Raw genomic sequence first — 22,305 nt, 5'->3', positions numbered from 1 at the left:
CAGTCATGAAACTTTATTTGTCACCGATTAAAAAAACTCTGATCTATTTGTTAAAAACATGTCTCTTAAGAGATCTCATTACACAAACATAAATAAACATACAGAGGCTTTTTGTCAAAAAGCAACAAATTGCATAAAAGAGAGAGAAAAAAAAATATATATACACAAACTAATCACTAGAACTCAGAAATACCCTGGCCCACGTGGATACACACTTAGAAAACAGTATCATATAGGTACTTTTGCATAATATATATTGTACACATTGATGTTCGTATTCTGCACAAGATGTTATTGCAAGTTTTCTAGTAAGTTCACGTATATTAGGACCAGAAGTAGTTTTTCAGATTGTTCATAGGCACAGAAGCGACACGTTTCGGTGGTATATGATAGTGTCCCACCTTCTTCGGGCTAACAAATGATTTGTATAAATCTCCCCACTGTTAATCTAAAAGCAATAATATAAAAACAAATTGTTATAAACCCATCACTAAAAAAACAGGTGCATAGTTACAAAAAGCATCACATATAAAATTATAATTTTATAACACTCCATACAATTGCTTATATAAATTGTCCATACAAAACATGAATTTACACATTCCACCCTCCGTTCCAACCGTGGTGCTATTTGCTAAATATGAAGGCTCAACCCACTTTCACTCAAAGCAACCATTCATTCTGAATCCTTTCAAGAAATAAGAATCTAATGTCAGTACCCACCAATTTCATGTGTGAGTGAAAGGAGGAAGCAATCTCTCCGAGTCAAATGGCCAGATGTCTAATTGTAGTACATTGGCAATGGAACATTCGGTACAGGGGTCAGGATCAATCACCCTAAAAGGACATATATACACATGTTTAAGGGATCAGGCCTACATAAGTGTAACCCCACAAATGGGTCTGCGTGGTAAACACTCTTGCAGCCACCCAATTGTAAAAACAAGCATTGGAAATGCAATAGGTCTCGCATTAGAAAAGTTGGAGATATTGGTCTTGTAAATGACAAATATTTTATTTATTTGTTGGTTTTTAAAATAGCTAAATTGATAGCTTTGTCATTTACAATGCCAATAGTTATAACTTTCGCGAATGTGCCACCTATAGCATTAGGAATGCAACATGTTTTGTATTTATGTGACTTAGATGGCAGCTCTGGTCGTTGGGCCACATCTCTAGAGAGCAGTAGAGTGCAGCAGGGGAGAGAAGCACAGCAATGCAATAGGTCTCGCATTAGGAAAGTTTGAGCTATTGGTATTGTAAAGGACACATTTGTTATTTATGTGCTTGTTTTGAAAATAGCGTAATTAATAGCGTTGTTATTTACAATGCCAATAGTTTTATTTTTCGCAATGTGACACCTATTGTAACACAATATGTGTTGTAGCACTGAGTGGTGTGAGGGTGAGGGGTGTGAGGGTGAGTGGGTGTGTGAGGGTGAGGGTGAGGGTCAGTGAGGGGGTGTGAGGGTGAGGGTGTGAGGCTGAGTGAGGGTGAGAGGGTTGTGATGGTGTGAGGGTGAGTGAGGGTGTGTGAGGATGAGGGGGTGAGGATGAGTGAGGGTGAGGGGGTGTGAGGGTGGGTGAGGGGGTGAGGGTTTGGGAGGGTGAGAGGATGTGAGGTGTGATGGTGAGGAAGTGTGAGTGTGAGGGTGACTGAGGGTGTGTGAGGGTGAGGGGGTGAGGGTAAGGGTGTGTGAGGGTGAGTGGGTGTGTGAGGGGGTGTGAAGGTGTGTGATGGGGTGTGAGGGTGAGGGAGGGGTGTGAGGGTGAGGGGGTGAGGGTGACAGGGTGTGTCAGGGTGAGGGGGTGAGGGTAAGGGTGGGTGAGGAGGTGTGAGGGTGAGTGAGGGTGAGAGGGTTGTGAGGGGGGTTGAGGGTGTGAGGGTGAGTGAGGGTGTGTGAGGATGAGTGGGTGAGGGGGTGAAATGGCCTTGGTACTGTGTGAAGCAACATCTAGGTCCCTTTGGCTGTATGCCTGTATGAAAAAAATAACACCTCAAATGGCTGGGCTCCGCGGTTGCAATGGACTGTGCTTACGACACAATTCAACAAGCACTGGCAAAGGCAGAAGAAGCTAAACGGCAGAGAGGGGCCACATCCTGCACAACAGGAAGAAAACAAACAGAAACAAGTCGTGCGGCACAACAGGGGCTGACAAAAGGGGAGGCTGAATCCACTGACTTTTTCTTTATATCCTGACACTGTGGTGCTGATATGATTACAACAGCACAATGCAACAGAAATAGATCCGTGCGGCTGGCTTGGGGTACTAAAATAGTACATACAAGTCTTCCGAACTGCTTCGTTTACATTAGGATTCGAATTAAATGATACACCTGCTGCTGTGTTAACATGTTCATCACTGCATAAAACTCAATGAACAATTAATTAGCAAACATTTCAGATGTCGACACATTCTTAAATACAGACTACCGTGCACGGCTGTGTGAGGGCCCGTGCAGCATTATCATAGCGAGTGATCGCTGACAAATGAGCCGCTCGCGCTTACACATCAAGAACACCCACTGCCTGCAACGCTTGGGCAGGCAGGAAACATTGCTCAGATGAGCGGCGACCAATTGCAGCACCAGCTAGGAAGTTCGGGCCAAGGCATGCTTCACACTCGCGGCGGTATGCAGGGCGGCGCTTTTAACCGGTATCGAAAGTTAAACATGAAGTGAAGCAGCAACCAGAAAATTATAAAAACAAAACACATTCTACGGTTTTGAAAAACACGCCACAAGCACCACTTCCACAAAATATGCCACCCAAAAACAAGTTTTGTCTGCAAGTTTTTGGATTAATCTTGTCTAAATCCAAATTTTATAGACACGCACGACAGGTATTATTAACAGATTGAGATCTACATAATATCATCCTGATGCAGGGTTGTAGAGTATTTACACGTTGGACCAAGGCAAGTGTAAGATACAAACAACATTTAATACAACAAGACGGAGGGCATTGCTGTGGGGAGGGGGGATGAGAAATGCGACACGGCCGCAGCAGGGAGCGGAGCGGGGAGAGCGGCGATGAGGGAGAGACACGGCCTGGCGGCCATGAATAGTGTGAAGCAGCAGGGGCCGTTGAAGTGAAGCTAAGCTTCACTTCAAAGGTGTGGGAGGAGTGCGGCTGAGGCAGAGCGGACGCTGGGGGAAGCTTGTGGGGCGGAGCGGGAAGAGCTGCTGGGGAACAGATGGCTGGCGATTTGATGCTGTGCACGCACATTTTAGGTTAATGCGCTTGCGCATTGACCTAAAAGCGCAAGGGCACATCATCAAATCGCCAGTTTAGTTAAACCTCTGTTTAAGCCCCTACAGCCTCTCTTCGCTCAATGCGCATGCGCATTGAGAGGCGAGACCTAACAATGCCCAACAGAAAACATTGCCCTATTTTGCCATGCAAATGCTAAAATTTTACTTGTTAGACAAAGTTCTCAAAATCTCAAGCTACAAGCTAAAAAGCAATTCATCAATTTATATTGGTTGTAATACCTCCTATGTTTGGGTGTCGTCGGTCCCAAATTCAGTTCTTTATTAATATATACGTATGAGGCTGTGTTTGTCTGGGGCCTTTTCCTCCTTAAATGCACTGCGGGCTAAAAAAACAACCACACGAAACCACACCATCAGTGAATCAACTCATGACCCAAAAATGTGTGAATGGAGCAACATCTGAGTTGGTTATAGGTTACCTGTTTGCTCGATTCCGCATGTGCAATCCCTAGGAGCTGTGGTTGAAAACCCAGTTTGGATCAAATAGGTCTGAAATCCGATGTTCCACTTCTCACCTAAAGGTTAGGATACCACAATTATTTCAAACCCACTTGCCCACTGATGCCGGAGCTACATTTAATCTCCTAACACTGAGTAGCTAAATGTCTATTAAGGTTTTTTTTATTATTATTAAAATCACAACATTTGTCATTAATTTAAATAGCTACAGTGCTTGGATTCTGGTCTCCAAAGAGTGGCTTACAAGTCACAATAAGTTCAGGTGTTTCACAGATAGGATTTTTATCCATCATATTTCGAAATAGTATTTTTTAAGTACCAACAGACTTAATAAAGCTTGGTACTGCTCTTTAAATATGCAAATTGTGTGCAAAAGAAAGGAGTAGTGGCTAGATTTCAAATATATCTACAATAAAATTAAGCGAATATTTTTATATTATATGAATTCCGTAGGTATAAAGTAAATTCAAGCGAATCGGACACATTCATCACAAGAGATACAAGATATAAATCGAAGATCTGGTGATAATAGTTTTATTTCCGCAGTCTTCACAATAGAGAACAACCAGCTGTAAGAAAGAAAAGCAGACCACATGTTTTGCCCCCGCCATGATGCGCAAGCCTGGGGCCTTCTGTAGGCCAAAGCACAATGTATTATGCAGCCCTTCAGGTCCAAAGAGAAATCGTCCTCTAATTGAGAAATGGTGTGTGGTCTGAAGTAAATGATAGATGGCACTATCTCTTAATTACCCTCAGACTGCAAGACCAGAGTTCATCTGACCGCTAGGACTACACGGAGATTAACATTAAAGAAAGCTATAGTACTTTGTTTTCTCATACGAAGACTCTGATTACAACAGACAACTAGAAGAGTTTCCTTTGGACCTATTAGACTGCATAATACATTGTGATAAGGACTTGAGAAAGCCCCAGGCTTGCGCTCCACGATTGGTGCAAAACACATGTAGGCTGCGTTTCTACTGATGTATGTTTGTTCTCTGATGTGAAGACTGAGGAAATAAAAAACCTATCCTCACCAGATCTCTGATATCTACCTCGCACCTATATGATTAATGTGTCTGATTTGCTTGAATTTACTTTGTACCTATGGAATTGAATGTAATATAAAAATGATTTCCCTAATTTCATTGTAATAATCCCTAAACCTTAATATAACTTTTAAGTCGCCAGCATAGTCAGACTGAGAATACAACCCCCCCAGAGTGCAACAAAGCATTGAGTTGACAGACCTAGCTAGCCTATCTATGTTCAGTTTCTATGACAAGCACATTTCATTGTCAAGGTAAGTAAGTAAGTAAGTATTTATTTGTTGATTAATTAAAATCATTACAAACAAGAATAGATAAAAGCAACCTACATAAACAAACATATACTATGCACAAAGTTATTATCATCTTAAAATGATCATCAAAAATTGCATTAATACAGTCAATTCCATAATAATGTTTAAACGTTTACACACTGATTAAAGTACAGGTATTAACTAGAGTACAATATATTAGCAGCAATCACTGTTATAGCAGCATTTAACTAAAGTGACAAGTGTTAGCAGTAGGAAATACTAGTATAAATACATTTTTTGCTGTTTTCCATTTGCAAGCTATAGAAAAGTGCAATGTGTATAACTATAGTAAATTATACTAATAGACCCTTCAACTGGCATACATTTTGATTTAAACAATTCTTAAAATAAGTTTCTTTAATTATTTTGGATCACGATAAATAGTTATTTACTTGTTCTTCGTCTTTGAGTGTCTTCTCAGCAATAATAATGAACTTAACAAAGTGATAAATAAGTTTTATACTGGCCCCACTCAAACAGGTAATAATTGCTTGCCTGCATGTTCTAATTCCTAGTTCATTAAAAATTGGTTTTAGGATCAACTTCCGAGCCTCTGCCAAAGCTGGACATAAGGTTACAATGTGTGTTAGTGTTTCCTCCCTTTGATTACAAAGCCTGCAAATGCTCGATACCCACTGATTTTCCCATTTTGGTATACCATCCTTTGTCGAATATCTTCCCAGCCTTAAATACATAAATTTATTCTTAAGCCTAGGTTTTAAATTATAAGGGTATGGTAATTGTAGCGTGACAGAAATGACCTATTCCTATCTTTTTTGCCTGCTGGCTGGCGGGTACTTAAAGTGTGGGTTTTATGTTCACAGGCCCCAACCTCCCCAGGAAACCGAACTTCCATTGTTGCAAGACATGTCTTTGCCTACAATTCCCTACACCCCTGGCCCGGGACTTGGAGGAGCCCATCACTGCAGGGGAGATACCCTCTGCTTTACTTGACATGCCAGCCGGCAAGGTCCTCGGACCTGTCTGCCTCCCCGTTGAGTTTTGTCTACGGTTCTGCAATTAATTGATCCCTATCCTGCTTAAACTATATGCAGTGGTGGCCAAGCGGGGCACATTCCCCTCTAGAATTGGACATCGCTTCCATATTCTACACTCTGTGCCTTTCTTTGGTTGGGCGGTCCTTTCTGACTGGCTTTTCCTAACAGATGGCAATCTCCATATGACAGTGGGCTCGGGATGGTGGGTCTCCATTGTTATTATTTGGCATCCCAGTTGATTGTGGTTAATGACAGGCTTAGTACTGGGTGGGATGATCAAACGTACTGAGAGGAACTTTCCTTTCTGGGTTTTGACTGCATACTGGATATGCTATATGGTGCTCTGATTCCTAACAGCCGGTTGGATGTCACACACATGATTTTTCTTTGTTGGTGCTCCACATTGCGCTTTATGGGTCGGAGTGGTACACTGATGGGGATGACTTCCTTGTGAAGGAGGTGCTGGCTTCATCACACTGCCGGACCGGATGACTTTCATAAAGGGGACATGATCCGTAGCACGCCCTTGGAGATGTTTAGAAGGGTAAGCATATCCTACTCGTCCGAGATCTGTGGGTAAGCTACGGGTTCAGCTGCACAAAGTTCCATAAATGCTTACAACTTCATCATGCCCTAATGGCTACCATTCCCCCGGACACTGAGATACCTGAATTTAGCCCCCTGGAGGCCAGGTTGCTGATGTGTTGCATCAGCGGAGCCGCTATTTCCCTGGTTTACAGATCGTTAATTGCTAATGCCCCGCTTGGTTTTGACAAACTTTAACTCCGCTGGGAAGGTTGGGTGAGGGAACTGGATGAGATGGAGTGGAGACAGACCAGGACGGCCCACGCAAGTTGGCTATTACAACGCCCTGGCTGTAGATTCAGTTGAATTACTTGTTCATGACTCATCTGACCACGATCCGCTTGCACCAGGCTCAAAGGATTCCTCCTCTGGCTTACTTTTGCTGTTTCATGTTGTTTGTGTATGCTCGGCTATCTCTGTGTTTTGGCAGCAGGTATGCAGTAAACTCTTGGTGGTCCTGGGGTGGGATCTAGATCTGACTCCTAACATGGCCCTGATGACAATGATTGATGAGGTCGGTGGTTCTCGGGGTGACCGCATATTTGTAGGTTTCACCATACTGGTGGCTAAGAAAGTCCTTGCTTGCAGATGGAACTCCCCCAACTCACCGACCCTGGTGGAATGGTGCGGACTGGTGTGCTCAACTTGAAAAATCTATCTACGCTGCCTGCGGCTGTCCACGGAACCATTACAACATATTGGGGAGGTGAGGGTTAGATTAGGGACTGGGGTTTTGAGTGGTTTATGAATGACTACATTGTGTGGGTGTTAGGCAAATGTGCATGTTGATGTATTGTGTTGGTGGCTGCAAAACGAATAAATTGTTGTTATAAAAAAAGTGTGTGTTCTTTTCTCCTTTGCTTTGCAGCTTTTCTGGGTGCGTATAATGTAGCGGTCACACGGCTGATAGACTTTGAGAATGGCATTGAAGTTGTTGACAAGAACGGAAATGTTGTGGGTGTGTCAAAGCAAGCTGGAGCCAAGGTGAGTGACTCTCTTGATTTATTGAACACCAGAAAAGTTTATTCTGGCAGAACTCTTTCCCCTAACCTTTATACTGTAAACCATTTTGTATGACATAATTTAGTGATCCAAAGCATAATTATTAATTTTGCACTCATATTTACCTGAAAGACCCAGGAGCACATTTTGGTAGTAGTGTCGTCCTTTAATAGACGATAATCTACATCCAGTATTTTATATTTGACTTGGTAATTTGCCAAATGGAAAAACAAATTCTCATGGCTTCGTCAACACACTCACGCATATTCTGCCTGGAAGATCCATGCCAGAGGCCTGTGATTAGTAACTAAATCACACAATCCCAATATCATTCTAAAATGCAACACATTTTTGCAAAGCAATATAAATTTTTTTGTTTATTGACAAGTTTGTCTATGTTAAAAGATTGAAGAACTGCTTGTTCGATTTCAGTATCCAAACCACAGTTAACTATTTATTTTTGGTTCATTAACCATTCTTAATGTTAACCCTTCAAACTTCTTTCTTTATTAATATTGTTCTTTACGTAGGATCAATTTTGTGTGAACAGCAGAAGCATAAAAATAATATAACATATCTTACACTGTAGAGTGTAACAAAATATATGCTAGGTTTGCATAGAATAGTTCCTTAGGGTGAAAACATTCAGTGGGATCAAACATTTACAGACAGTAATATTTCTGGAAACTGCAGCAAAAAGTAACATGTTATAGTTGGAAGTGGAACTGAGATAGGCTTTTTAGTTCTTTTTTTAAAAGCCTCCTCGGATGCAATTTTTCAAATGTCCTGTTCGAAGCAATACCACACTCTGTTCTAGGTGAAGGATTAGCCTTCTTAAAACGTGGAGCGCAAAGTGAAAGTTGACCCTGCTCTGATGGAGACATTGGCCCTTCAAAATGGTCCAATTTATTGGCCTTGTAGTTGGACGTTTTCAAAATTATGGATTTATACCTGATGCAGGCTACTTCAAAGATGCTCTTTGCTCCTATAGGGATCATTCAAGTGTGTATAAAATAGTTGACACGTGGTCTTACTTTGTTGTGCCCATTGGTAGCCTGTCAACTATGTGGAGGACAGCTTTGAGGGGTGACAAATGCAGTTTTTGAATGCCTGTAAGTAAGGGAGATTTATAATTGAATTTCAACAGTACGAGAGATTGAACTTCTATCTTGAAATAATGGTCTTGTGTAAAAGGCTTTACGTCACAGAGAAGCCAAAGTTGAAATTGTGCCCCCTTTGCCATTTTTTTTTAACGGGCTAAGTTTTCGGTGTGGTTTGTGCTCCCGCATTTTGGTCACAGATGCAACCTCTTTAGCAGCATTGGAGATTGGCAAATAAGGCTGGGTAACAACTGCTTAAAAGTAATTTGAGGTATTAGAGCAGTTGAGGGTGGAGGATAGTGGCTCCATGTAAAAGTTTCATAGGTTAAGAGAGATAATAGGCTGTTGGGATATACCTTGTCGGATTTAGAGAAAATATTGACAATTTTTGTTTTCCAAGTATGATGCAAACCAACCCAGGACTGCCAGCTTCAGCCACGTTTTGTCTTTCAGGATTTAAAGGAGAGGGATGTGGTTAACTGTATAGAAGGCAGCTGGAATGCCCAGGTGGATGAGTAGACAGGAGTAGCTCCTATCTAGGATGCAGAGTTTTATCCAGTTTTTAATGATGCAGTCTCAGTTCACCGTCCTGAAGACTGACTGGAGTTGATTTAGTAGGCCACATGCGTCCGTGTATTGTGTGACCTGTATCTCTACGCAGGTCTGTAGAACTTTAGTCAGGAAGCAAAGACTAGACACCTGGCAAAAGCTATTCAGATCTCTGAGGTACACCATGTTTTTACACAAGTGAGAGGCATGATCTGTGTCTAGGCTTTCCGGTACTATTCCATAGGTAGAAGAGATATTAATTAAAAAAAACTGAGGTTTTGAAGTCATCGGTCTTCGAGGGAAATTCAGTTTAGAGACGCTGGTCGTTTAAACTCAGTTGTTTGTTGGTAATGGCTATTTCCTTGGTCTGGGACAACAAACATCGGCCTACAGATGTTTCTTGATTTTTAATATTAATGTTGTTTCTTCAAGACCTGATAAGTGTACATTGGTGTTCAAAGGATGTTAAACAAGGGAGATAGATCCCGTACCACACAATGTAAACAAGCATTAGTGCACCAATCAACGCCATACAGATGAGAGCAGAGACACAAATAGTAAAATAGAGATGACAATAGAAGAAGAAAACAGATACACCACATGATTTATATAAACAATACAAATCCCATAATCGTGAGCAAACCACCCAGATCTATGTAAAGATGATTATCATACCAAAAAACTATGTAGTTACGAGTGCATCACAGAGATATATTAGTAAACAGTTTCCAAAGTTAGTACATATACCAAAAATAATTTTTAAAAAGTGAATATAAACAGGTTTCCGGGGGCGTGGCCAGGCAATAATGACATATACAATAATGGGCGAACTTCTGGCGAGAAAATTCATGTCCCTCCAGCACGAGCGGCCTGACACAATGGACCAGAGCCCAAGATAGTTCTAGCTGGATTTCTCTACCAGGAAGCGACCGACAACCAGGATTTTGGGCACTATTTGAGTCGCCCGTAATATGTTTTTCTTCTTCAATACTGAACTTTTCCGAGAGCCCATTGGCTGCCCAGCGCATGGTTTCTGGGGAGTTATGTTTTTGTCACGGGGGGGAGGGGTGCTGGGGGGAGGGTGGACCAAGGGACAGTTGGGTAACTCATATAGGTGGGGTGGTGCGAGGTCCCTTGTCACTGCCACCCTGGGTGATTATGGAACCAGATCAGGGGAGGCCAGAGGAGGAGCACGAGTCAAGGTGGGAGGGGTATAGGGTGAAAAGGTCCATAATATGGTCTCAATAGCCCTTTGGAATGTAAAAGGCTTAAATTCCCCTCTCAAAAGGCACAAAATCTGGAAATACCTAATAGACCACCAGTTTGAAGTAGTTGCAACTTTGCTATAAAAGCTATCCATTAATTTACATATCATCCGCTAATTCCAAACAGTATGGTGTTGCTCTGCTGTTTCACAGCTCAGCAACATTTCAAACGGAGGCCCTAAAGGCAGATCGGGAGGGCAGGATAGTTATGGAAAAGGGGAAACTGAGAGGCAGACTGCACGTTCATCTCCGCTTACGTTCTCAATACAGGGCAAACAGTGTTACTGACCTCCCTATTAGATATGAAAGCCAAGTTTGCAGAGGGGCCTACGGTACTCATGGGCGTTAACCTGACCTAGCACGAGATGGACAGCACACACCCGCACAGGTCGGCCACAAGTAATTTCCCCAAGGGAATCAAACCGAGGATTCAGGCTCTACGTCTACGAGACGCTTGGCGTATGCTCTACCCCACCACCAAAGACTACACCTTTTTCTCACACGTGCATTTGACCTATTCCAGGCTGGACCACATTTTTATAAGCCAATCCTTACTAGGCTCACTATAGGCATCAAAGATACTCCCAACCACTATCTCAGACCACAGCCTAGTGACCATTAGTATGTCTTGGGGAAGCCACAGGTCAGGCATTCGAAGATGGTACTTCCCAATCTCAGTGACAAGGGACAGATTTCTGCGCGATGAGAAGAGGGGGTCCATTTCGGAGTACTTTGAACTAAATCAACCCTAGGCCACTTCTCCCCAGAATAATTGGTATGCGTTCAAGGCAGTCATCAGAGGCATATGTATTGAACTGAATTCTATACAAAATACAATAGTTATACTCTGAAGTCTCAGTGATCCCTCTGAGAGAGTCCACAGCGCCAAGGGAGCCTTTCACAGTTGAGGTATGGTATGGCGCCCCTTGCCAAAGCACTCCCTCTCCCCTTTTTGGTGAAGGATCCAGTAGGTAGACCTTGGAGTCTCAGAGACCCCTCTGAGAGAGTCCACTGAGTAAAGGGAGCCTCTCGCAATGGAGATGGGGGAATGATACCACTTCCCCTGAGATCCCAGCTTACTGGACTTTGGACGCAGCTATTACTCGTCTACCGGTTTGTGCGCCAGGACTCTATGGTCTCGAATTTAATGGCAGAGGCAGTGGTCGCTGTTATTCCCAAACCGGGGGAAACCCCCCATAGTTGTGCCTCCTACAGACCCATTGCGCTGCTGAACCTGGACGCAAAAATCTTGTCTGCAATGCTAGCTGCTAAACTAGACAACTGATTGCCCGCACTAATCCACCCTGATCAATCAGGATTTATAAAAGGAAGGCAGACACATGATAACATTCGCAGGACTATACACCTGATTGAAAAAGTCTCTAAATTAAAAATTCCGGCTATGCTGGTGGGCCTAGACGCCGAGAAGGCCTTTGACAGGGTGGATTGGCTTTTCCTCTTTCTTACCATGCAAAGGTTAGGTTTTGGGGACATGGTCCGGGCTAACTATAAACACCCACACTCAAGAGTACAGGTCAATGGGTCAAAGTCACTTCCATTTGCACTGAGCAGAGGCACAAGACAGGGATGCCAGCTCTCCCCACTTTTATTTGCTTTAAGCATCGAACCCTTAGCAACCCAGTTCAGAGTGAATCCGGAGGTCAAAGGTATACACTTTGGGGATACAGAACACAAGGCCTCCATCTTCACAGATGACATCTTGATGTCATTCACAGACCCAGGCTCCTTCCTACAGGCAGAACTGCGTAAATTTGAAGCAGTAGCAGGCTTTAAAGTTAACCTATCAAAATCCTTCATCCTAAATCTCACTATCCCTGAAGGAGAGACCCAGCAGCTCCAGAGTCTGACCACCTTCCAATGGGCCAAACACTCCATTCAATACCTAGGCATTCAGCTAACCCTGAGGGTGGAAGATCTGTATAAGGCCAACTACCCCTTACTGTTGTCCCAACTCCACCAAGACCTCAAAAGATGGAAACCACAATAAATCTGGTGGCTCGGATGGATAAATGCTTTCAAAATGACACTTCTCCCAAAGCTACTCTACTTGTTCCAGGCACTCCCAATCGACTTGGACTGTGAGCTACTGCCCAAACTTCGTTCTCTCATTACTAAATTCATATGGCAGGGTGGTAGGGCTTGTCTCCCGTTCTATGTTTTACGGCGCCCAAAGAGGGGCGGGGGGGAGGAGTGGCACTACCGGATCTCTCACTCTATTTCAAGGAAGCCCAACTAAGGGTGGTGGTTGAGGTATCCATGAGCGAATCTGAGACCCATTAACTCCACATAACAATTTGGGACATGCTGTGGAAGCCGAAAAAAGACAGGCCGACGAATGCATACATCAGCACTCCGGCACGGACCACCCTTAAGGTATGGGACGAGGTCATGAGGGGTGAGGGGGTTGACATCCTTCCCTTCGCCTTACACCTCCATCCACTTCCTCCCAGCCCTGTGAGAGGGTAATTTTGATGCATGGCCTGAGGAGGGTTGCTTGATTGTTTCAGACCTATTGCACAATTCTGACATGCTTACATTCGAGTGTTGCCAAAGAGAGTTTCAGGTTTCTAGCAGTGAGTACTTTCATTATCTTCAACTCAAACATTGGGTATCCCAGGCTCGGTTGAAGGAGGTTGCCACTAGAGAACGTACCCCAGATAGAGCGGTGGGTACAGAGGGCAGGCACCATGAAAGGGGCAATCTCCTCTCTCGATGCTCTGTTACTATCGACAGTACACACCCATGGGCGCGCTTCATGACCTTTTGGGAGTTAGTGGCCGGGAGAAACATTTCAGAAGAGGAGTGGAAACACTTGTGGTCGTATATAACCAAGAGCAACCACTCAGTGACCTTAAGGGAGGCCCACTACAAGGCCCTCTTTGATTGGTACCTGCACCCCGCTAAACTCAAAAAGATATTGCTGGATTCTTCCGACCTCTGCTGGCGTGGCTGCGGCATGCTCGGGTATTTTAAGTCACATATGGTGGTGCTGCCCTTATATCCAGCCCTTTTGGGAGGAGATCTTAGCTCACATTATGCTGAGCTATCCCATACCGACATCTATAGATGGTCCTTTGGGCATCAGGAGTCCTGATCTAGAGTACCATACAAACTCAGATGGCAATAATGTGGGCGTGTCTAGGGGCAGCCAAAACAGCGATAGCAGCAGCATGGAAAAAGAGGGAAGCACCTGCCCTATCGCAGTGGCACTCCCGTCTCTGGAAAATCCTCTCTACGGAAAGACTAGCGGATATTTTGAGAGATGATTACAAAAACTTTGAATACAAGTGGGGCCCACTGGTTTCCTTTCTCTCTCGTGTTCTCCCCTCAGCGGTATGCCCACCTTCCATAAGACCCATGCACCTCTTTCAACTATAAGTTGTCTAAAGCAGAGGGCCGAATACAACCATATACATTAGTAGCTCCTCAATTTGAGGCAGAGGCTCAGCTGAGCTGAAGAGGGGTAACACCCTACTATTCGACTTAATTCCGATTACCCAACTGGGCTTATTAAGATGAATCACCACCACGAGGGGCGGGGTTTGTTCACTTTATTATTTGAGTTGTTATTCTAACGTCTGTTTTACTAAAACGGGCATGACTCGAAGTCAGAAGGGAGAGTGTGGGGACTTCGCATAAAGAGAAACTGAACTTCTTGTAAACGCAAATGTTGTCACGAGGCCCTGTTTGTTCCCCAAAGCGTAATCTGTTGTTCTGAAGTCATGCTGAATAAAAAGATCTTTGACAAAAAAAACACATTTCCGTTGAATTGCTCCATAATAACACCAGTCTGTTTATTTTGGGTTAAAAGTCATGAGCCTTAAGGATTAATTTGTGCTCTATTTTTTCAAACGAGTTTTATTGTTTTTTGTGCAATAACCGAACTAAGACGGCACAGTATTCGGCCCTCACCTAAGGGGAAAACATAATCAGGTAGTCAACATGCTTCAGCCCACAAGTCCGTCCCACCTCCATTTCCGATGACATTCTAGGCACATCATGTAGCTGAGAAGGCACAGAATTGCCTCGAATAACCACAGTCTACTCGTTTCCAGATCAAGTACAATACCCCTTTAAGCAGCCCAGTCCCCCCAAATCTAGACATGTTTCCGTGGGTACCCCCTAGACAGTGGCTTTCCAGACCCATACAGTGGTCTAGCCGTTTTTAGGTTTTGACTAGCGATGCATGCGTACAAAGTACGAATGCGCTAGGAAAAAATCTTATGAGCTGTGTTTGGAGTCGGGTAACCGCCCCCTCCTCCCATTGGCTAGCTCCATAAATGGAGGCTAGCCATTGGGAGAAGGCTGTGCCCGTCAATCTCGGACCAGATTCGGGGGCGTTCCCGAGAATTTTTGGCTTTTGGCTACATCAGCCGAAAGCCTCTTCTCGGGAACGCCCCCGAATCTGCTCCGGCATTGAAGGCACCCGGAAGAAGTCCAGGTGAGTGCTTGCTTTTTTAAATGCTTGTTTGCCGGTTCCCACCCCCTCTCCCGCTCTCCGTGTCTCCCCGGCCCCGTTCCCGCCCCCTACCGCTGCCTCGGCTCCCGTTCCCGCCCCCCTACGCTGCCTGGGCCGCCCTGTTCCTGCAGTGCCGTTTCTCCTGTGTGTGTGTGTCTCGATGTCAAGCCCCGTCACTTCAGGCGTCTCCCATCGTTCTGTGCCTCCGGGGCCGCTCTCCAAGGCCCCGACCCTCTGCACTACCGACGTGGGCCAGACACTACCAGGCGTTGCGGGTCCCTCCGGTGCAGGACGGGCCACGCTGTGTCGCGTCTTCCAGGGCCAGTCCCCGGGGCCCCGGAGCACCCTCCCCTCTCTCCCGGGCTGAGCGCCGGCTCGCACAGCAGGCCTTCGCTCCTCTGGCGCCCTCTGCTTCCGTGGGTGCCCCCCGGACCTTTGCCGATGCCCTTCCCGTCCTTACCTCGTTTCACGCTAACCTTGTTGACGAAACCTCTTCTAAGGTTGTCCAGAAAGGCTGTGACACACTCGGTATCCCTGGGTGCGGTGCGTGTGGTGTGTTTGCAGGTGGTTGGGCGTTCTACATCACTAGTTGTGGACTTTTTACTGGATCCATGTTGGAACTGGGACTAATGTATGAAAAGTCAGTCTGGTCAGATTAGGGACCTTCAGAAGAGAAACGTTGGTGTTTGTTCTCGAGGCCGCATGGACCCTCCCGGGTTTTAGACTCCGACTGACTTCCAGCTCACCTGTGGGTAAGAGAAGACCCCATGCCTGGAACGGCGTGCCTCCTTTCTAAAATCCGTTTTGTCATTTTAACTCTCTTCATTGATTCTTGCGACATTTTTTTTGCCTACTCTCCGTTCTCGCAGGATTCGAGGTTCAGCGGGGGATGACAGAAGGCCTCCCTGGCCCCTGGGCTGCTCCCGGAGTGGGATCCCTCATTCCTAGGGGGCATTCCTTGCCACCGAGGGCCCTCCCTTCCTTCCCCCTGGTCAGCTGGCGAGCGTGATCAAAGCTCTTTCGCTCCTCCCCCAACTACCCCCCAACCCCCAGGAGGAGGGGGCACAGCTGTCGCCTGCAAGGGCCGGCAGAGGCTGAGCCTGGCCACAGCTCCATGGAGGCGGCCGGGACACAGCGACTCCGCCTGGACCTCTCCCGGGCCGCTCCAACCCCCAGGAGGAGGGGGCACAGCTGTCGCCTGCAAGGGCCGGCAGAGGCTGAGCCTGGACACAGCTCCATGGAGGCGGCCAGGACACAGCGGCTCCGCCTGGACCTCTCCCGGGCCGCTCCAGGCCCCTCAGGGCCCGCTCGTGCCCCCCGGCCGAGGAGCGAGGTGTGGGCCTACCTGATGACCCTGGCGGACCGGGGCCTGCAGAGGAAGAAGGCGGAGGAGGAGGCCAAGCACGGAGTGAGTGTCCGACACCAGGGGCCGCGGAGTGAGTGTATGGGATGGCATCTGTGGAGGTGATGAGAGGCCGCGTTTGGGGGCTGGGAGGGGGAAGCTTGAAAGGATGGGGGCAGCGGAAAGGGGTTGAGTGCTGAACGGTACAGGGGTGAGTGAGTGTGCTGAAGAGCAGGCAGGGAGTGAATGTCCAAGTTTAGTGGCTAAAGTGGGGATTTGGGAAAATGTATAGGGTGAAGGATTATGGTAATTCGGGGATGGGCAAGAGAATTGCTGCGAGCCGGGAGTAATAGGCTGGGTGCTGCAGGCAGAGAGGAGGGTGAATAGGAGGCGCAGAGCTGGGGTGAGTGTTGGACGAGTGACAAGGAGGCTGAAGGGACTCGGGCGGGATGATGGACTCCGAGAGGGGTCGCCTAGGCATGGATCGTGTATGTGTGGACCGCAGTCCACTGTATGTCAGTCACTGGGTATGAGGAACCTCAAAGTTGCAGAATTGAGGCGGTAAGGGTTTCCCCTCTTCCTCACAGGTTGAAATCTAGGAGGGGTTTTTCCTCAGTGGGAATGGTAAGATCAGAGGAGTAGGATGCTTGATCATCATTGGAGAAAAATCTGAGGGTGGTGGGGGGGTGGGGGGTTGGGGGGGAGGGGCGTGACTCTTCTTCCCCGAAGGTTGTTCTGGTGCCTCTAAGGTGAAAGGAGGCTAGGTATTCTCTCGTCATAAGCGGAGGAGCTGATGGGGGCGAGAGGGGATTTGCCTATTATGGTTAAGTAATTCAAGGTACATTATTGGCCAAGTAACTCCATGAAATGTAAATGCTGATTCAATGCCACTGGCTCCCCAGCGGTTGTTTCATACACGGTATGTTTTGGTCTCATGCATGGGTGCTTATTGTTGCTCTCGCCCCTGTTTCTGGCCTGTGCACTAGAATGATGAACTGCTTTTCTCCTTCACTTTCACTAGTAGACGCTTCCTTTTCTGGTGGGATGTGGTGCTGTCAGTGTCCAGAGAGCTACTGCAGGTAGGGGTGGAGAAAGTGATCTCTGCATGGATTTCTCCCAGACCACACTGCTGGTAGATTGTGACCCATCTGGGTTGTTTGGTGGGTGTCAGTCAGTCCGTAGTCACTCATTTTATATTTGGCTGGTGTTGCCTGTATTTTGCTTCTCGCCATAGTGAGTTTTTCAGAAGTTTCTTCTCAGTGAACGGTAGTATTGCAGCTGGTTGTGTTGCCCCAGGTTTGCCTCCTAGAACATTGTCTAGTGTTTCTTTGGTCCTGTGGTCCTTGAGAAACTCTTCATCTTTCTTGTGATCTCATTTGTTAAGAGCTCCGGGGGCTGCTATTCAGGGATCTCAAGATTCTATGCTCAGAGGTATATGACACAGATGGCATGGCCTGGCACCATGCTAGTGAACACTACACACCAGGGCATCTTACACATGACGTGTCATTTTGACAAAATTACTCATTTTAAGTACCTTATACTTGGGGGGCTTTGTGTGGCTGTGTGTGGGGGGGGGCTTTGTGTGGCTGTGTGTGTGGGGGGGCTCTGTGTGGGTGTGTGTTTGGGGGGCTCTGTGTGTGTTTGGGGGGGCTCTCTGTGGGTCTTTGGGGGGGGCTCTCTGTGGGTGTTTGTGTGTGTCATTTGCGAGATAAAGCTAGTGGCATTGTAAATGACAATGCCATTTATTTATGTTTTAAAAAAAAAAAAATTATGTCAAGAGCAATGCCAATAGCTCTAACTTTAACAAAGGCAAAACCATTGCATTGTAAATGCTTGTTCCATCCTTCCATGGAGGGGGGTGAGGGGCTGCCCTTTCTTCCATTCCCTCACTGCCCCTTTCAGAAATCAATCATGTCATCCACAGGAACGTCATTAAGATCAACATTACTATGTGCCATTTTGGGATTCCGGGGAAGTTGCCAACCCAGCACCCTCTTGAACGTGGAGAAAACCCCCTCGCAAAAAGGAGTAAATACTCTGCAGATATATACAGGAGCAAGGCAGGAGATCCTGCCGAAACGCGTAGCAGCCCTTCTAACAGAATAAACGTTTGGAACCCTGCCTTCGATCTGCGGTGTCGGCTTGTGAAGTAGGTGCGGTGTAGGTAATTGAATTAAATACGCGGAACTTCGGAGGGGATCACAGCCTCTCTCACAGCAAACGTCTCCTTCCAGTATGCATCGGTTCTTATTCATTAGTGCCCCTAACTCAGACTCCAGACATGTTTTACTTTTAGATCATATATAAACAATGGATATAATACATAAGTACATGCCTCACAATTTATACTGACAATGACGAAGTGCCTAGATATAGTGCTAGTTTAGATGCTCTGTAGAGCAATCACTCACTTTAGAGACTGGATACTGAAAATAAAAGATGACACCACGTTGTCAATTCATGCAGAAATGGTGTTTAGAGGGAGGTGAATGATGACCCCAAAATCAGTCTCTCAGACCTGTTTTAAAGGTCCAAGGGCTACGGTTGTAGTGTGATATTTAGGTATCGGATTAAGTTGGGTTTTCTGTAATCCTTTGGAAGTGAACAGATCCAATAGGAGCATTGCACCAGTCGGAAGGTGAAAGGTCTTCTTAAATAATTTGGCCCAAGAAAAAGAAATGGGCATTTTTTTGTTTCTTGATCTGCCGCCACCTTTTTTACTCAATCACTCTACCTAACTGTGTTTTTTCTTCACTAACACCGGATTACTACCTTCACTATTGAACAATTTGTGATACTCTATGCTGGAACGATACAGGTTTTGTTTATTTTTTTATGATATGTATTATTTAAGTATGGTTTCCTCATGTTTTATGCCTTGTTTTCTTGTATAAATGTATTTTAATGGTACTTTGACTCACTCGGCTTTAGATAGATTCCAGTACCATCGCTAAATGTTTTTCCCTTTATGTAAATAATAGCAGGTTGGGCATTGTTTCAATATGCTGTGCACCAGTCCAACCGTGGTCCACGGGTCACTCCTGTAGTTTGTAATATACGCCTCCGATATCCATCATGTCAAACTCCCAACGATTTCCACGTTCACTACTTCTGTGATGCATAGGCTGGCTGCTAATGCTGTAGAGTGTGGAGCTGTGAGAATGTGTTCATGTTGGGGCTTTGTGCTGGGGGAAACATGGCAGTTGGACACAGATGGACAGATGATGAAGCCCTAACTGGATGTGGCTGTAACCTAATGGCTCAAGATTGAACAAAGAACATACCTCCTATCTGAATGACTCCTGGCTCTTTTGCAAACACACTGACCTCCAGCTACACAGCAATACTGCAGGACCTGTGGCTTCTGCGGGTGGGACTGCTGTAGGATTGCATGGCTCTGCTGACACTGACATCAGACTTTGTCTTCTTTACAGGCAGTGAAAGAAACTGCAGTGTCCCGATCACTGCTGCTTGGAACAACAGCACTTGTGCCTATCGTGCTGCTACACTTCCTAGAAAGGTAACGATCCACCCAAATGTGTAGGAGAAGAATAAACTTCTCAGTTTATCCCACATTAGGTGTGAGTCCTGTTTAATTTATGCATTCTGGCACCTGCACTCTTGGATTCACATGTGAAAAGGAGAAATGCAAGTATCCAAGGAGACTGAAATTCTCATTCCTGACATGGCATGAATTGAGGTATTTATCAGGAAAGGAGTGTGCTCATAGAAACAAGCCACAAGGAGATAGAGGTGAAGTGGTTGAAATGTCATACTAGTCCAATGCACTTATTACAATTATTTGCTTTTAAATCTGAAACCCAGACATCTCTTCCTTTCCTCCCCCAGCCCTGACAACCTCCACAATCTTCCAGTTAAAATCAGGTTCTCATATCTGAGATTGGATCTATAGTTGCAGAGGAGTAGTCACAAATTATACAAACATCCAGATCACTTGTCCATGCTTGAAGTCCCCACTCTACTTCTGTGATTGATGCTTCCCATATCTTGGTTGACCACCCTCAAGGCCTGGATTGAGATTTCAGTCCCATCATTTACATCTCCCGCCTCGTGACTGATTTCTCTTATCCCATTTTTGACACCTTCCAACACAGATCACACTGTATGTGGTTATACATGTTTATTTGATTAACAAAATGAATGCAAGTGGAATGTTGCATTAGATTTTGAGACCACTTGAGGCTCATCAAGTATAACAGTTTGTAATTAATAAGAAGAGGTTTAAAAGAAAGTGTAAGATTTTAGCCAAGTCAGAGTACGCTGGGGAATAAATTGGTATTTCAAGGGCCACAACAGCTTTCACTTGCACAAGAGAACTAGTCGATTGTAAAGGTTATATCACAGTTTAGGTCCTTGTTCTTAGAATCTTGAAAGAAGGATTTCTGTGGACCTTGAAGGAAGCTGTCAACAATACTCAAGTGTTCTCAATGTTAGAGTTATAGGAGAAAGGCTGAATGAAATAGGGAGTAGGGACAGGATCCTATTCTCAGAATAAAACAAAAGTTAAAGTGACGTTATAGTTAGGTTAAAATGTCAGTTAAAATGTAACATTTATATTGCAACAAAAACGTGAAATTCACTGAAGTAACTATAATTTGCGCCTCAGGCCTGAACAGTACCGTTATCAATCATGTTATTTCAGATGTATTCACTAATGTTATCAATGATATCCTAGAATGTCAGGAGCGATGTACTATGTGAGGTCATAAGCAGTGCATGGCGGGTGTGTGAGTTAGTGTTATTTCACTTAACTATGACTGGTGAGTTTCAATATGTTTAATGAGTTTAAAAGTTGCATTTTAACTAACATCTTCACCTGGCTATGACGTCACTATAACCTTTGTTTTTTTTCATTGAAATTCAGTGGGTTTTTTATGTAAATAAGATGATATTACCAGACCTAACAATAATGTCACTTTAACATTTGTTTTTTTTCCCAGTGAATTTCTAAGTTTCTATTTTAAGGAAACGTAACAATAGAAAGGAATGTTCTTTTAAGTAATGCAGACCTATTGGCTTTGCAAAAAATACACCACAATAATTTAACCATATTCTAAAATAAACCTTATAAATACACACCAGGCAATGCATATTAATTATTGTCACAAAAAATATTTAAAACAAAGCAACTATAAATCTGTGTTTCAGTCTTTAACATTCTTCAGACTACAAAATGCAACCATAGAACCAACCACAAGGGGTTCCCGCATTCTAGCTGAAGAGCATGCCTTTTCAGGTTGGAGTGGTTTATAAATAATGGTAAGCACTCCTGGGAGTATACATTCAACAATGGAGGAGACTTAAACGTTTTCTTGGGGCAGTAAGAAAACCACAATTTAAACAACAAAACCCATGCAGAGCATTACAGGGAGCTTCTGGGTGGGAGCAGTGAATGTTGTATGAACAGCCTTGCTGCTTCCATAGTGAAGTGCCAAGGCTGCATTTTCTTTTTTATATACTTGGGTGCTCGGTCCCACCTGAAACGCCTACAGCCTATTTAAAAAAAAAAAACAATTTTGTTGAACAATGGCAGCGTGGAGAGCCCAAGTAATTTTTTTCATGGTGGGTGACCCATTCCCATTAAGGGCCCTCTTAACTCCTCATGTTGGTGGCCGCTGAGTGTGGACCAAGGCCCACACGGGCTCCCCCCAGTTAACAGGCTGAGCCAGCTGCATTGGTCTGCTCCCACCAGGCAGGAGCAGCTTTTGTTTCTGCTCACGCCGGGCGGCAGCAGACCTATATTCCCTGCCTGGGAGAGGGAGTTAGCTCTCTGTTCCCTGCCTATGCTCTTCCGGGCAGGGAACAACGTGGTGCACTGGGAGATGGGGTCCCCAGAACACTGTTTGCCTTCAGGTCACAGGG

The 22,305-nt window shown here is 45.1% G+C and overlaps 1 protein-coding gene across 1 annotated transcript in view; it reads left to right on the top strand.

The window, feature by feature from the left end:
• SFXN4 (sideroflexin 4) overlaps positions 1 to 22,305 on the top strand; it is a 138,745-nt gene that overhangs the window by 84,813 nt on the left and 31,627 nt on the right. Inside the window, exons 11-12 of the mRNA XM_086922928.1 lie at positions 7,550 to 7,665; positions 19,857 to 19,942. Of these exons, the coding sequence (XP_086779054.1) occupies positions 7,550 to 7,665; positions 19,857 to 19,942 (202 nt within the window). The remainder of the gene's footprint in view (positions 1 to 7,549; positions 7,666 to 19,856; positions 19,943 to 22,305) is intronic.

The sequence above is a fragment of the Lissotriton vulgaris genome, chromosome 5 (genome assembly GCF_964263255.1).
Source record: "Lissotriton vulgaris chromosome 5, aLisVul1.2, whole genome shotgun sequence".
NCBI classification, from domain to species: Eukaryota; Metazoa; Chordata; class Amphibia; order Caudata; family Salamandridae; genus Lissotriton; species Lissotriton vulgaris.
This window is presented reverse-complemented; position numbering and strand designations above follow the sequence as displayed.